At 44.4% G+C, this 13,020-nt stretch overlaps 1 protein-coding gene across 2 annotated transcripts in view; it reads left to right on the top strand.

Moving 5' to 3' along the window:
• The window catches only part of Senp1 (SUMO specific peptidase 1), a 47,129-nt gene extending 34,383 nt beyond the window's left edge, over positions 1-12,746 (top strand). For both annotated transcript variants that reach the window (XM_051160276.1, XM_051160275.1), the window contains 5 exons: positions 6,513-6,716; positions 7,445-7,524; positions 9,052-9,136; positions 9,634-9,729; positions 12,201-12,746. In XM_051160276.1, the coding sequence (XP_051016233.1) occupies positions 6,513-6,716; positions 7,445-7,524; positions 9,052-9,136; positions 9,634-9,729; positions 12,201-12,263 (528 nt within the window). In that variant the 3' untranslated portion in view covers positions 12,264-12,746. The remainder of the gene's footprint in view (positions 1-6,512; positions 6,717-7,444; positions 7,525-9,051; positions 9,137-9,633; positions 9,730-12,200) is intronic.
• The last annotated feature ends 274 nt before the right edge of the window (positions 12,747-13,020 follow it).

Below are 13,020 nucleotides of genomic sequence, written 5' to 3'. Positions count from 1 at the left end.
TAACCCAATCATATCCAAAGGTCATTTTTGCTTTGTAGTCCATATTAAAATATTAATGAGTTGTTTACTTTCTCTTTGAAGTAGGCTGTAAATTTGATATCTTAGTTGGTAATAATCATAACCCAAGAACTTAACCTTGACTAGTTGCTACCATTGGGCAAATGTCAGTGAAAAAAAAGCATGGAGTTTCAAAGTAGAGGCTGTTAGACTGGTAAAAAGAAAACTGTCTGTGAGAATCGACCTTCCCAGCACTGCTGGCACTGAGCCAAGGACCCGTGTGTTAGCCATGCCCTTTTTAATGACCCACATGCCGAGAACGTAAGGTCCTGTTCTGAATGCTAGGATACAGAGGGTTACAAACTAGAGGATGTCATGCAAACACTAATCAAAAAAAAAAGTGACTCTATTAACAGCACACAGTTTATTTTGGAATGAGGACTGTTAGCAGTGATATCACTTCGTAGTAAGAGGGGTCAGTTCACCAAGAAAACTTCACAGCGTCAATACACACATTTAATAACACATCCAACACATGGGAAGCGGGAGGGGGAGGAGGAAGCACGCTGCGCTCCCCCAGGGCTTTCAGCCCTTCTCCCTCCCCAGCAGTGATAGAGTAAGTGGAGAGTCAGCGCAGTGTGAAGAGCAGCTGCAGCACTTCCTTCTTCCTTTGTCATTTGTCCTCCAAGAACCATCCCCATACCAGTCCTCAGGACTAAGTCACATGGGCGAACTGGAAACTAGCCAAAAGATACGCCTGCCTTTTTTGGGGTGGGGGGTGGCGGTCTACTTTGTACACTCACAGTAATTATTTCCAGTTTTTTGTTGTTGTTTTGGGTTTTTTGTTTTGTTTTGTTTTTGTTTTTCGAGACAGGGTCTCTCTGTGTAGCCCTGGATGTCCTGGACTGGTTTTGTAGACCAGGCTGGCCTTGAACTCACAGCGATCCGCCTGCCTCTGCCTCCTGAGTGCTGGGATTAAAGGTGTGCGCCACCACTCCCAGCTCCCAGTTGTTTTCAAAGTAAAATAATACTGGAATAGAGTATTTGTAACTTCACTTGGGAAGGAAAGGTCATTGAGGAAAAAAAATCTCATAGCAAATGTGAGAAGAGAGTGGCGAAGGAGGAACTCAGGTAGACTCTACATAAAAGACTGCAGGTATACTGTGCCACAGCCAGCCAGGTGGGCTATGGCTTTGGGTTTTGTTTTCAAGACAAGGTGTCTTAAAGCCGTGGCTGTCCTGTAGACCCAGCTGTCTCAGAGACCCACCTGACTCTGCCTACAGAGTGCTGGGATTAAAGGCATACACCACCATGCCAGGCTGGGCTACCATTTGTAAGCTTCATCTTTGAGGAGAAAGCGGTCTTTCAGGCTTTCAGTAAAATGTGAGGCTACAAGGAAATGCCATGCTTTATGGATTTTATTACAACAGAATCGAGGTTGAGAGCTGGAGCTCATGTTTTTTAGTCAGGGATTCTAACTTTTAGAACACAGTATTTAACAAGGTCCTGGGTTTTATCCTCAACACATGCATGCACGCATGCAGAATAATGGAGGTGGGGAGGTGGGAATTACTAGTGCACATAGTTGACAATTCTCTCCAGTAGGTAGAGCCTAGGAGAGGAAAGAGCCCACAAAACTTAACACTGGTCATAGTTGTGGGAGGTTTTTACTTTTTGTTTTTAACCTTTATTTTATATGCATTGGTGCTTTGCTTGCAGTATGTCTTTGTGAGAGTGTCAGATCTTGGAGTTACAGGCATTTATGACCTGCCATGTGGTTGCTGAGAATTGAACCTGCGTCCTCTGGAAGATCAGTCAGTGCCCTTAACTGCTAAGCCATCTCTCCAGCCCCAGGAATAGGTTTTTTTTGTTTTTTTGTTTGTTTGTTTTTTGTTTTGTTTTTATTTGGTTTTTCAAGACAGGGTTTCTCTGTGTAGCCTTGCCTGTCCTGGACTCACTTTGTAGACCAAGCTGCCTCCGCCTGCCTCTGCCTTCCGAGTGCTGGGATTAAAGGCGTGCGCCACAGTGCCTGGCTGAATAGGTTTTTAATAGGGAAGAAAGCATCCGTGTAAGAAGGAAAGAAACTAAGACTGAAGAAAATTAAGTGAATATGATAGACCTGCCAGGTGTGATGTATCCATGTGAGTGAAGCCATCAAAGCGAAGCTGATGTTTCTAGGATGGTACACAGCATCCTTCCACATCCTCGTAGCTGGCCTCTGGGATGTTGCTCACTTGGATAACCCGCATCTGACGCAAGGTCATATGGGAAATAATAATAATTCTCCATAAATACAGTTGTTGCCTGCTTGGTGGGGGGGTTGGTTTTTTGAGACAGGGTTTCTCTGTGTAGCCTTGGCTGTCCTAGACTCGCTTTGTAGACCAGGCTGGCCTCGAACTCAGCGATCCGCCTGCCTCTGCCTCCCGAGTGCTTGGATTAAAGGCGTGCGCCACCACGCCCAGCTCGCCTGCTCTTTTAAAAAAATTTAGCAGTAATTCTGAGCATTTGTTCTTGAATTACACACGAGAAGACAAAGTCATATGTATAGTAGGGTAGCTGCATTTTCAAGATTAGTCTAGAGCTTGATCAGATAGTCTCAGAACCATAATAGCAAGTGCTACTATTTTGTTATCTTCTTATCCCGGTGTCTGATCCAGGAGGGTTACGGTGTGCACGGTTGTGGGAACATTTCCTCCTAAACTAGCAGTTAGGTTCAGAGTAGCCACAGAAGAGCCAAACACTAACACCTCCCTGCTAGGGCATATGATACTTTGAGATTTGCCTGGTTTATTGGATAAGAAAAAGGATACAAATACCAATGATCATTTATGCTATCATGGTAACATTCAGCTGTGGGGGGAAAAACTCATCCCTCTACCCAGTCTTAGTTTGAAATCATCGTAGGATTTTCTGGGCTGGAGAGATGGCTCAGTGTTTAAGACCACTGGAAGCTTGCAGAAGACCGAGGTTTGCTTCCCAGCATGCACATGGCAGCTTAAATGGTCTGAAACTCCAATTCCAGGGGATCTGCATAAAAGTGGTACACAGACATACATTCAGGCAAAAAACACTCATATACATAAAATAGATACATATTTTTTAATTTACAGAAGAAGACATTGTAGACTTTTAAAGAGAAGCTTCTTTGCAGCTTAAGGCTGGCAACTCATCAAATAGAATATAAAAGGAACAAAGACACTGTAAACAGTTTTCCTATCCTCAAACAAGGCTGCATAGACAAGCAGACGCTCATGGCCAGGTTCTTAGGCACTGGCAGCCACAGGCAGCAGGCAAGTGCGTGCCAGAGACGGCGGCAAGTGGACTAACCTAACCGTGGCAAGACCCCAAACTGGGGTACTTTAGCCCCTTATTTCAAAGGGGCTTTAAGATCTGTGTGTCAGAGAGAGCTCTTGCCAGTGGGAAGGAAGGACCTTTGTTCTCATAAAATACAAGCAGATGCTGTGGTATCGCTGCTTCTCTTTCATCTTGAACACTGTGGTCCCTTCTCTCTTCTCTTCTCCCTAGCCCCACTCTGTGGGATGGCACGGAGGATTTTTTGTAGCTTATTTTGAGTATGATTGTGTCTTGGCTGAACTATGGTAGCTCTCCTGGGCTGAGAGAGACTTGCATCTAAACTCAGCCTGGATATCAGATTGCAAATTCTTAGTTAATGGGAGGGAATGTCGAGGCTCCCAGGCTCTCTCTGCTAGGATATAGGGGAAATGGAAGGGGACCCAGATCATTCCATGGAGCTAGTTAACTAGCTGGCTAGTGGGAGGAGCCATTTCCCTCCCATAGGCAAGACACAGCAATGAGAAAAGATTCTCTGTTCTCCTCAGTCTAGCTTCATAGTTGGTTCTTTTAGGGAGCAAGGAAAAACTGACTTGTAAAAAGTTGTTTTGTTTTTAGAATGTTTTCCTTCCGAAAAATTAGGGTGCTTGTGTATAACACGCCAAACCCTCACTTCTTAAACTGCACACTGGTGATTCCGGAGGTGACAACCTGGTAGATGCCCAGAGAGAAGCACCTGCGTGGCCTGTGTGCTTGCCTGTCCTTGTCTCTCTGCCCATCTCTCACCTTGCTCTTTAGTCCTGATTGTTTGATAAAGTATACAGCCTGCCCACCCCTGCAGAAAGGGTGGCTCTTGGTGACTGTCTGGTTATCTGCCTATATTATGAATTATATATATATATGAATGACTGGGTACATTCTACCTAATTCTCTGAGAGAAAACATATCTATTCCTTTCAGTTAATTTTCTCTCAATAGAGATTATGGTTTATTTTCTAGACATCTGTGCTTGCCTAGGCCGATCTGCCTGTATTAGTAGCTGTTTTTACAAATGGAGATATATCATTTAGGACCATTATTTTCTGGCAGTTAAACTGAATACCTAGATTTGAAAGCATACCATCTTATTATACCTTGATTCCTTTGCATTATTTAAAACAACCAAGAACCAGTTAGCTTCTGCGCATAGAGTTAGCCACAACCTAAGTCCTCTGCTTCCTCAGGGTCTTGTGCGCAGTAATCAGAGCTGCAGCAAAAGCAAGTCTTCAGACCTGGCCCCATCACCTTAGAACTCTTACTGCAATTTCCCTGAAGCTGCCTCCTCATCTCTATCTATAAGCCCTTTCTCTGGTCTAGACCATCTCTGGTGTGTTCCTGGCAGTACTCCCTGCTGTTGGACAGTGGCTCACTGCTCTGGCATCCTGGTGTGTAAATATTTGTCAAAGGACAGGGGCATTTTCCCTTTCCTCAAAAAACATTCTGAAAAATGTGCCTGTTTTCATAGTCATATTTCCAAGCTGTGGCTCAGTTAGCCCATTCATTCCTTTCAGTTGACAGACACTGGCCTGGCCTCAGCTATTCACATAGGGTAAGTATGCTGTAATTTTTGGCCCAATAGCTTTTAAGTTTTAGTACCAGGGAGTCCTGGACCTAAAGGAGCCACAGACAGCATAGTTACTGTTACAGAAGACAGTGGCTTCCTGCTTTTTTTTTTTTTTTTTTTTTGGTTTTTTCGAGACAGGGTTTCTCTGTGTAGCCTTGGCTGTCCTAGATTCACTTTGTAGACCAGGCTGGCCTCGAACTCAAGAGAGCCACCTGCCTCTGCCTCCCGAGTGCTGGGATTAAAGGCGTGCGCCACCACGCCCGGCTTTCGTGCATCTCTTCTATCAGACATTTTAATTTGTTGTGCTCATGCTTGATATTGAAGGAGCAATGAGTCAACAGAGTCAAGAAAGCCAGACAGCTATCTAGATTCTTCATGCTTATGACTTGACTCTTAGGTCTTCAACAAAGAGTGCCTGTGTACTACATCATGCCCTGCTCCTAAGTGCACTTGCTGTGCTATTGTGGATACTTTTCTGGTTTGTCTCATGGTTTTCTGGTCACTTAGATCTGCCTGAAACCTAAGCAGTTTGCCACTGCAGTGTGGCTGGTAAGGCTTTGGATGTGGAGCTGGGTTTTCTCTTTGTACAGATCATGTAACATTCGAAGTCTTTAATCCCAGCACTTAGCTCTCAAACAGATGCACCACAAGTTCGAGGCTAGCGCAGGCTCTATAGTAAGTTCAGGCCATTCTGCTACAGAGTGAGCCCATCTCAACACAGGGAGGGAGGGAGGGAGGGAGGAGAGGAAAGTGTCAGGGAGGGAGGGAGGGAGGAAAGTGTCAGGGAGGGAGGGAGGGAGGAAGGAACGTGTCAGGGAGGGAGGGAGGGAGGAAGGAAAGTGTCAGGGAGGGAGGGAGGGAGGAAGGGAAGTGTCAGAGAGGGAGGGAGGGAGGAGAGGAAAGTGTCAGGGAGGGAGGGAGGGACGAAGGAAAGTGTCAGGGAGGGAGGGAGGGAGGAGAGGAAAGTGTCAGGGAGAAAGGGAGGGAGGAAGGAAAGTGTCAGGGAGGGAGAGAGGGAGGAAAGTGTCAGGGAGGGAGAGAGGGAGGGAGGGAGGAAGGAAAGTGTCCGGGAGGGAGAGAGGGAGGGAGGGAGGAAAGTGTCAGGGAGGGAGGGAGGGAGGGAGGGAGGAAAGTGTCAGGGAGGGAGGGAGAAAGGAAAGTGTCAGGGAGGGAGGGAGGGAGGAGAGGAAAGTGTCAGGGAGGGAGGGAGGGAGGAAAGTGTCAGGGAGGGAGGGAGGAGAGGATAAGAACTGTGCCCAGGAGCCACTTGCTTGGTACAAAGGTATTAAAGTAGCTGCCACTCCACCCTCGTTTCCTTGTCTCTGAGCCTCCTCATCTTTCTCTTTCCCGTTGGTTTTCTACAAGTCTGGCTAGTGTCTGCCTATTTGCTCTGGTTTCCAGCAGTTAACTTAGTTGTATGATACTTCAAGAAGTATTGTTAATAAAATCTTTATATTAAGTAAAAACTAGATATTCTAAATCTATCCGTTGAAACATTCATTGAATTGATCGGGATCAATTACGTACTACATAAACACATGCTAATTGTTCAGCATAACAGCTGCTTTCTCCTTGTTGAGCTCCTGTCTTGACTGTTCTAATGTGCAATGTCTTCCTGCAGATCATCAATTTCTACATGAATATGCTGATGGAGCGCAGTAAAGAGAAGGGATTTCCAAGTGTACATGCATTTAATACCTTTTTCTTCACTAAGTTAAAAACTGCTGGTTATCAGGCGGTGAAGCGCTGGACCAAGAAGGTGGATGTGTTTTCTGTTGACATTCTTCTGGTGCCCATTCACCTGGGCGTGCACTGGTGTCTGGCTGTGAGTAACTGCTTTGTTTTTGATGTCAAGAAATCTGCACAGACAACATAGAGCGTCATGAGTTATACATCTGTGCTTGATTATAGGAGAGATAGGATTTAGTGCTGGTGACTTGGCTAAAACTCAGGTCAATTGGTGAATTTCCTATGTAGAGTAGGAGATGCTTAGACTTGGAAGTTATGGGCCATCTAGTCACCTCAGCGTGAGACGAAGGAAAAAGCTTGTTCGTGGTGTGCCAGCTCTAGCTGCAACTTCCTGTCTACCTGTGACATGCCTTGTGCATGTGGGAATCTAGATTTCTAGGACTCTGGGAGCACAGATTCACTAACTTAATTTTAATAAAAGTTATTGTATAATCTGTTTTGAATTACATTTAAAGATATCGATCCTAAAAGAAAATCTCAAGATAAAACCCAGAATCTTGTCACTATCTTTCTGAAACCATAGAAATGATCTTAAGATAGTTAATTTTCTTTCAATCATGTGCTATTGATCATAGGGAAAACTGAACTGTAGAAAAAAATTTTAAGCCAATTTGTAGGCCACCAGTTGATCAGCCCCCAGCACCACTCTACATAAATACTTGGTGATAAACACTTGCTCTTAAGCATAATATAATGCAAAACATTCACCAGACTGGTCACAGTTTCAGAGCAAGGCAGGGGAAGGTCAGGGTGAGGGAGGAAAGCTGCTGGCACACTGGATCCTCACTGTTGTCTTGTTTCCAGGTTGTAGACTTTAGAAAGAAGAGCATCACCTACTATGACTCGATGGGCGGAGTAAACAACGAAGCCTGCAGGATCCTCCTGTAAGTGCAAGTGGGGACAGAAAAGGTGTCACTGTTCTCTGTGTCTTTCCAGCATCAAACTCAGTGCTCGATACCTTCAGGAACATGATCAATGACATTGTCACATCAGCATAAGTACATAGTTTAAATCAAGTAAAGTTTAGCAGTATAATACTACAATATGTTATTAATGAAAGCAGTTGTTGTCTTGGCACACTAAAATATAGACTAACTATATACAAGAAATATAGTCACAGAACTCATTTAATTCAGCTTTCTGAAATTTTAGAGGAACCAAGTCCCACAGAGGTGACTTTGCTGACATCTGTACTACTTAGTGGCTTACCTGGAAATTAGAATGCAAGTCTTTTTTGTTGTTGTTGTTTGCTTTTTGTTTTTGTTTTTGAGACAAGGTTTCTCTGTGTAGCCTTGGCTCTCCTGGACTTGCTTTGTAGGCCAGGCTGGCCTCAAATTTACAGTAATCCACCCACCTCTGCCTCCCCGGGTGCTGGAATTAAAGGTGTACACCACCACCCCCGGCTAGAATGCAGATCTCTTATCCCCTACTTGCTTTTCTTTCTATGTTATCCAACTAGTATATGGCCAGGAGAAAGTAGGCACCTGAAAAGTGAGCATTTAATACTTTAAAAGAATGTTCTTGGTCTAGGTGAGGCTCGGAGGCTGAAGGGGCTGGCTGTACAGGCAGGAGAGCCATAGTTTGAACCACTTAATGCTGTGTGCGCATGATCCCTGCTTAACTCCAGTCTTGGAAAGCAGAGACAAAGACCCACAGAGCAAACTGGCTAGCAGCACTAGTAGTATCAGTAGCTCTGGATTTGATTGAGAGACCCTGCCTCAGTGAATAAGGTTGGGTAGTGATCAAGGATGACTTCTGATGTCAACATCAGGCCTCTACATGCACACCGTACACATAGACTCATGCCCACGTGAGTGTGAATGAAGGGATGCACATACCACTTACATCCACTCTACAGCACGCACATGAAAGCTGGGGAGGAGTCCTCTGTGCAAAATTGTACTGGGTTTTTTTGGGAAAGGTTTTCTCTGTGTATCCCTGACTGTTCCAGAACTCACTTTGTAGCCTCAAACTCAGAGATCCACCTGCCTCCCAAGGGCTGGGATTAAAGGCGTGCACCACCACTGCTCAGTTTGAATTTATACTTGTTAAATTGATGGTTTGGATTGAACTTTTAAAAGGAGATCATAACCTACCGATGTTAAAATACATACTCTGAAACTGCTAGAAATACTTTTAATAATATATATATAATTTAATAATAAATCATTCATTACATTGATAACTCTAAAAGGACCATACAAACCAAGAAAAATACTTGAAAACTCTTCTATAGGAAGGTTAGTAGACTGAACATTAGGAAGAAGAATATTGCCCATCAGGAATATCAGAAGCAGAGGTCCTGTCCCTCCTGGGTTGGCAGAGCAAGCTGATGGTGGGAGTTTTAAAAGTTGTCTTCCGAGGATTGCTGAGCTGCACACAGCTCCTCTCATTCTCTTCCTGTGTCTTAGGCAATACCTAAAGCAAGAAAGTGTTGACAAGAAAAGGAAAGAATTGGACACCAATGGCTGGCAGCTCTTCAGCAAGAAAAGCCAGGTATATTTCATGTTGATGTCATATAAGGCCTTCAAGAGTACGGTGTGTGGGGAGGAGAAGGTTGTAGTTCTCTTGGTTCTCAGGGACGTTCTAGCTTCATGGTTAGCTTGACTTCAGTTCCTCAAGGAAGAGGAATTATTTGTGGGACGCTCAGAATGTGTAAAACTGTTTTCTAAATGCCAAGCTGGTGCACTGAAATTCTTACTCCTGTGAGAAACAGTTGTTGACTATTCGATGCTTAGTGGAAAGACCAGTTCCTACACTCTTAAGGTGCCATGAAAATCTGAGATAGTCCTTTGTGATTAATATGAAGGAAAACACAACAGTGGGACTAAAATGCTACATTAAAAAAAAAAAATCCCCTCCCCTCCTAAATTTTTCGTTATTGTCTTAAATAGGAGACTCAAGGTCATGTGCTCAAAATTTAGGGATATGGTGTAAAATTGATAAAGAAGTTTGCAAAAATATTGTGTTGTTGTTGTTACTGTTCTTTTTAGGAAATTCCACAGCAGATGAATGGAAGTGACTGTGGGATGTTTGCTTGCAAATATGCTGACTGTATTACCAAAGACAGACCAATCAACTTCACCCAGGTGAGGCGGGCCTTCCGGGTGGAGCCTAGGCACCTGACACACAAGCTGTCTGCAGCTGCTGCTTTCCTCTCTCACTGTTTTGTGGAGGCTCTGCTGTGACCTTTACATGACACTGTACAAAAGTAGACAGTGATGTCATATCCCGGCTTACCACGTGTCACACACGATAGTGAGTCAGTCTTGGGTTAAAAAGAGTTTTAGACTGTCCATCTCTCCCACCTACCTTATCTTATAGGAAACACAAAACTGGAACCAGAGAAAAACTTATCCAGTTCCCCTGAATTTAGCATTCAGGATTTGGAATAGACCCAGGTAAATCTCATGCACTTTGTTACAACATCCCGATCCTTGTCCTCTTGATCAGTGCAGCCGGGCAGTGTTAGCTCAGCAGGGAGGCGGTCATTTTTCTATATATTGTCCTGAACCAAAGTGGATTGAGACTAGACATTATGGCTTATTCTGATATGTTTTCTACTTAACTTTCCACTTCTATTTGAATCAGTGTCCTTTCTAGGTTTTGACTGAGCCAGGGCTTCTTAAACTCTTTGCTCTTGCTGAGGCTGGAGAGATGGCTTAGTGGTTTAAGAGCATGTGCTGCTCTTCCAGAGGACCTGGGTTTAACTCTCAGCACCCACGTGGCCATATGCAGCCCGTGGTAACTACAGTTCAGGAGATCCACTGCCCTCTTCCGGCGCCCAGAGGCACACTGCACGCAAATGCAGCTCAGACATATGTGCAAGGAAAGAATTCATGCAAATAAAGATGAATGAGTCTTTAAAAAGAAACAAAAATGGCTGGGCATGATGACGCACCCTGTAATCCCTGCACTTGGGAGGCAGAGGCAGGTAGATCTATGTGTTGGAGGCCAGCCTGGTCTACAAAGCAAGTCCAGGACAGCCAAGGCTACACAGAGAAACCCTGTTTTCAAAAGAAAAAAAAAAAAAGGAAAACTTAGTATTTGTTTTTACCCAAGAAGTTTTTACATGACCCTAGATATATAAGATAAATGAAACATTCTGATAATAAATCAAAGAATTTATTTTAAAACAGTTCTCTGATGTACATGTAGTTTTACAATTGATTAAAGACAAAAGCAAGTTTGCACACATGAGATCGATGTTCTTGTTTTTTGCATAAAGAATTGGATTTGGCTGACTGACATTACAGGACAGAGTACGGCTTCATTGCGTTTCAGAGTTGACTGATAGTTTAGTTTATAATCCGCGGTGCTGAGGATGCTGTTGCACAGTACTAGTTCAAGATGGCTGAAGTGTGGGAATCAAGTCAAACCGCAATTGTTAAATATATATATATTACTTTTTAATTTGGGGGGAAGGGAACAACATGCATGTGGAGGTCAGACAACAACTTGTAGGAATTGTTTCTCTTTCCCATGAGTTTCTGGGGTCAAACTCATGTCACTGTGCTTGGTAGGCAGTCTCTTTACTCACTGAGCCATCTCGCTAGCCCAGAAATAACAATTTTTACAGTCAGTATTATAATACAATACAATACAATGTTACATTGGGAGGGAGGTAGTAAAAGTCTTTGTTTTTCATAATTAAACCATTATGTTTCTGTAAGAGCAGAAAATGTTATGTATCAGTTTAAAACAATACAGTTTGTGATGTACACTGGTCTAGCATCTGAACCGGGTGGGGTGTTTCCACCAACATTAGTTGGCAGTCTGGGGTGTCACAGACCACACCATGCGAACAGTGTGTTAAGTGTGTTGTATACGCAGAGTCAGGCCTGAAATGGCATCGTACAACACAGGGAGCTCTGCCAAAAGCACGCTGGGTTCATTTTACATTTGAGCCTGAATTAATTTAGGGATATGGTATGTTCAGAAATCTTTTACTGTGCTTGGATTTTTTACAGTTCCCACATTCACTTACCAATTTAGATCCCGTACGGAGTCACAGCCCAGAGTTTAAGAAAACTCTTGGGAAAATTGGGCATGATGGCACATACCTCTAGTCCCAGCACTTGGAAACAAAGGCTTGTGTCTACGAGTTAGAGCGCTGCCTGGTCCACATAGAGTTCCAGGCTAGCCAGGCTCCGTAGTGACAGCCTGTATCCAACAGAAGCAAACTAATGACTCAGACACTGGGGTGGAGACCAAACCGGGTGACTTGAGGCCTCTCAGTTCTTCTCTAGGAAAGGGTTTTTCATTTTCAAGCCTTCATCTCATAGACTCTCGAGATCAACATAAAGAAAATGGTAGACAAAATTCTGGGAGTCATTTGAGAATGGCCAGAGCCTCCAGATGGTGCCCACGGTGACTCCTTAAGGCCAGAGAGTACAGATAGCAGGAGAAAGAAGCAGTAAGAGAAAAAGCTACGTGTGACCAAGAAGGAGTAATTTGAAAGACCAGAAATGTCACTGAGTCTGTTAGGTGAAAACCTTAAGGAGAAAGGAGTGTTGCGCCTACTTAAGTGAAAATTAAGAGTATGTCTGTGTCCCTACAGCAACACATGCCATATTTCCGGAAGCGAATGGTCTGGGAGATCCTCCACAGAAAGCTCTTGTGAAGACTGTCAGTGAGCAGACGTTGACAGTGTGGGAGACCAGCTTTTGCCATCAACAGCCAGAGACCTTGGAAACAGCTGCTCCTAACCCCTGTTGTGTACAGCCCTTGACCCTGGACCAGACCAGGCGAGATGCATTCACAAGCACATCTGCCTTCCCTTTTGTATCTCATATACTATTTTTGCAAAGAAACTTTGGTGCTGTGAAAGGGGTGAGGGGCATCCCTAAGCTGAAGAGAGAGTGTTTTTCACGTGAGCTCTGCTGGCTTGTTCTCAAGGGCTCCAGCCTCACTGAGCCCCTACCTAGGAGCCCAAGGAAAACTCGGGAAAGACCTTGGTTCATATAATCTCTTGTTGCTAGGCCTTACCAAGGAGCAGGACAGGGCGTGGACAGTAGCCAGGGATAAAAACCACCAGCACGTAGACACACACGATTCCCAGGATGCAGAGTTAGCAATGGGACTGTAAACTGGACACTCGGGCACAGGTGTAAGTCTCCCCCCCGCATCCCCCCCTCCAGAGCCTTCCTATTTATATGCCCCAATTTGAAAATGAACTATTTCTCCTCAAAGCTGTTTTCCCACTGGTAGAGTCATCCCATCCTGAGCACAGTGCACAAGCCCTGGCAGACACTAAAGTTGTAAGAAGTCCTTTTCTAACAAGCAGGGGGGTGTATATGCTAGCGCACAGTGTGCTGTGGGAGGACCCACCCACGAGTGTTGAGTGCAGCAAGGCCCCAGCCTCACTGTTGGCCGCTTCT

This window comes from Acomys russatus, chromosome 17 (genome assembly GCF_903995435.1).
Source record: "Acomys russatus chromosome 17, mAcoRus1.1, whole genome shotgun sequence".
In the NCBI taxonomy this organism is placed as follows: domain Eukaryota; kingdom Metazoa; phylum Chordata; class Mammalia; order Rodentia; family Muridae; genus Acomys; species Acomys russatus.
This window is presented reverse-complemented; position numbering and strand designations above follow the sequence as displayed.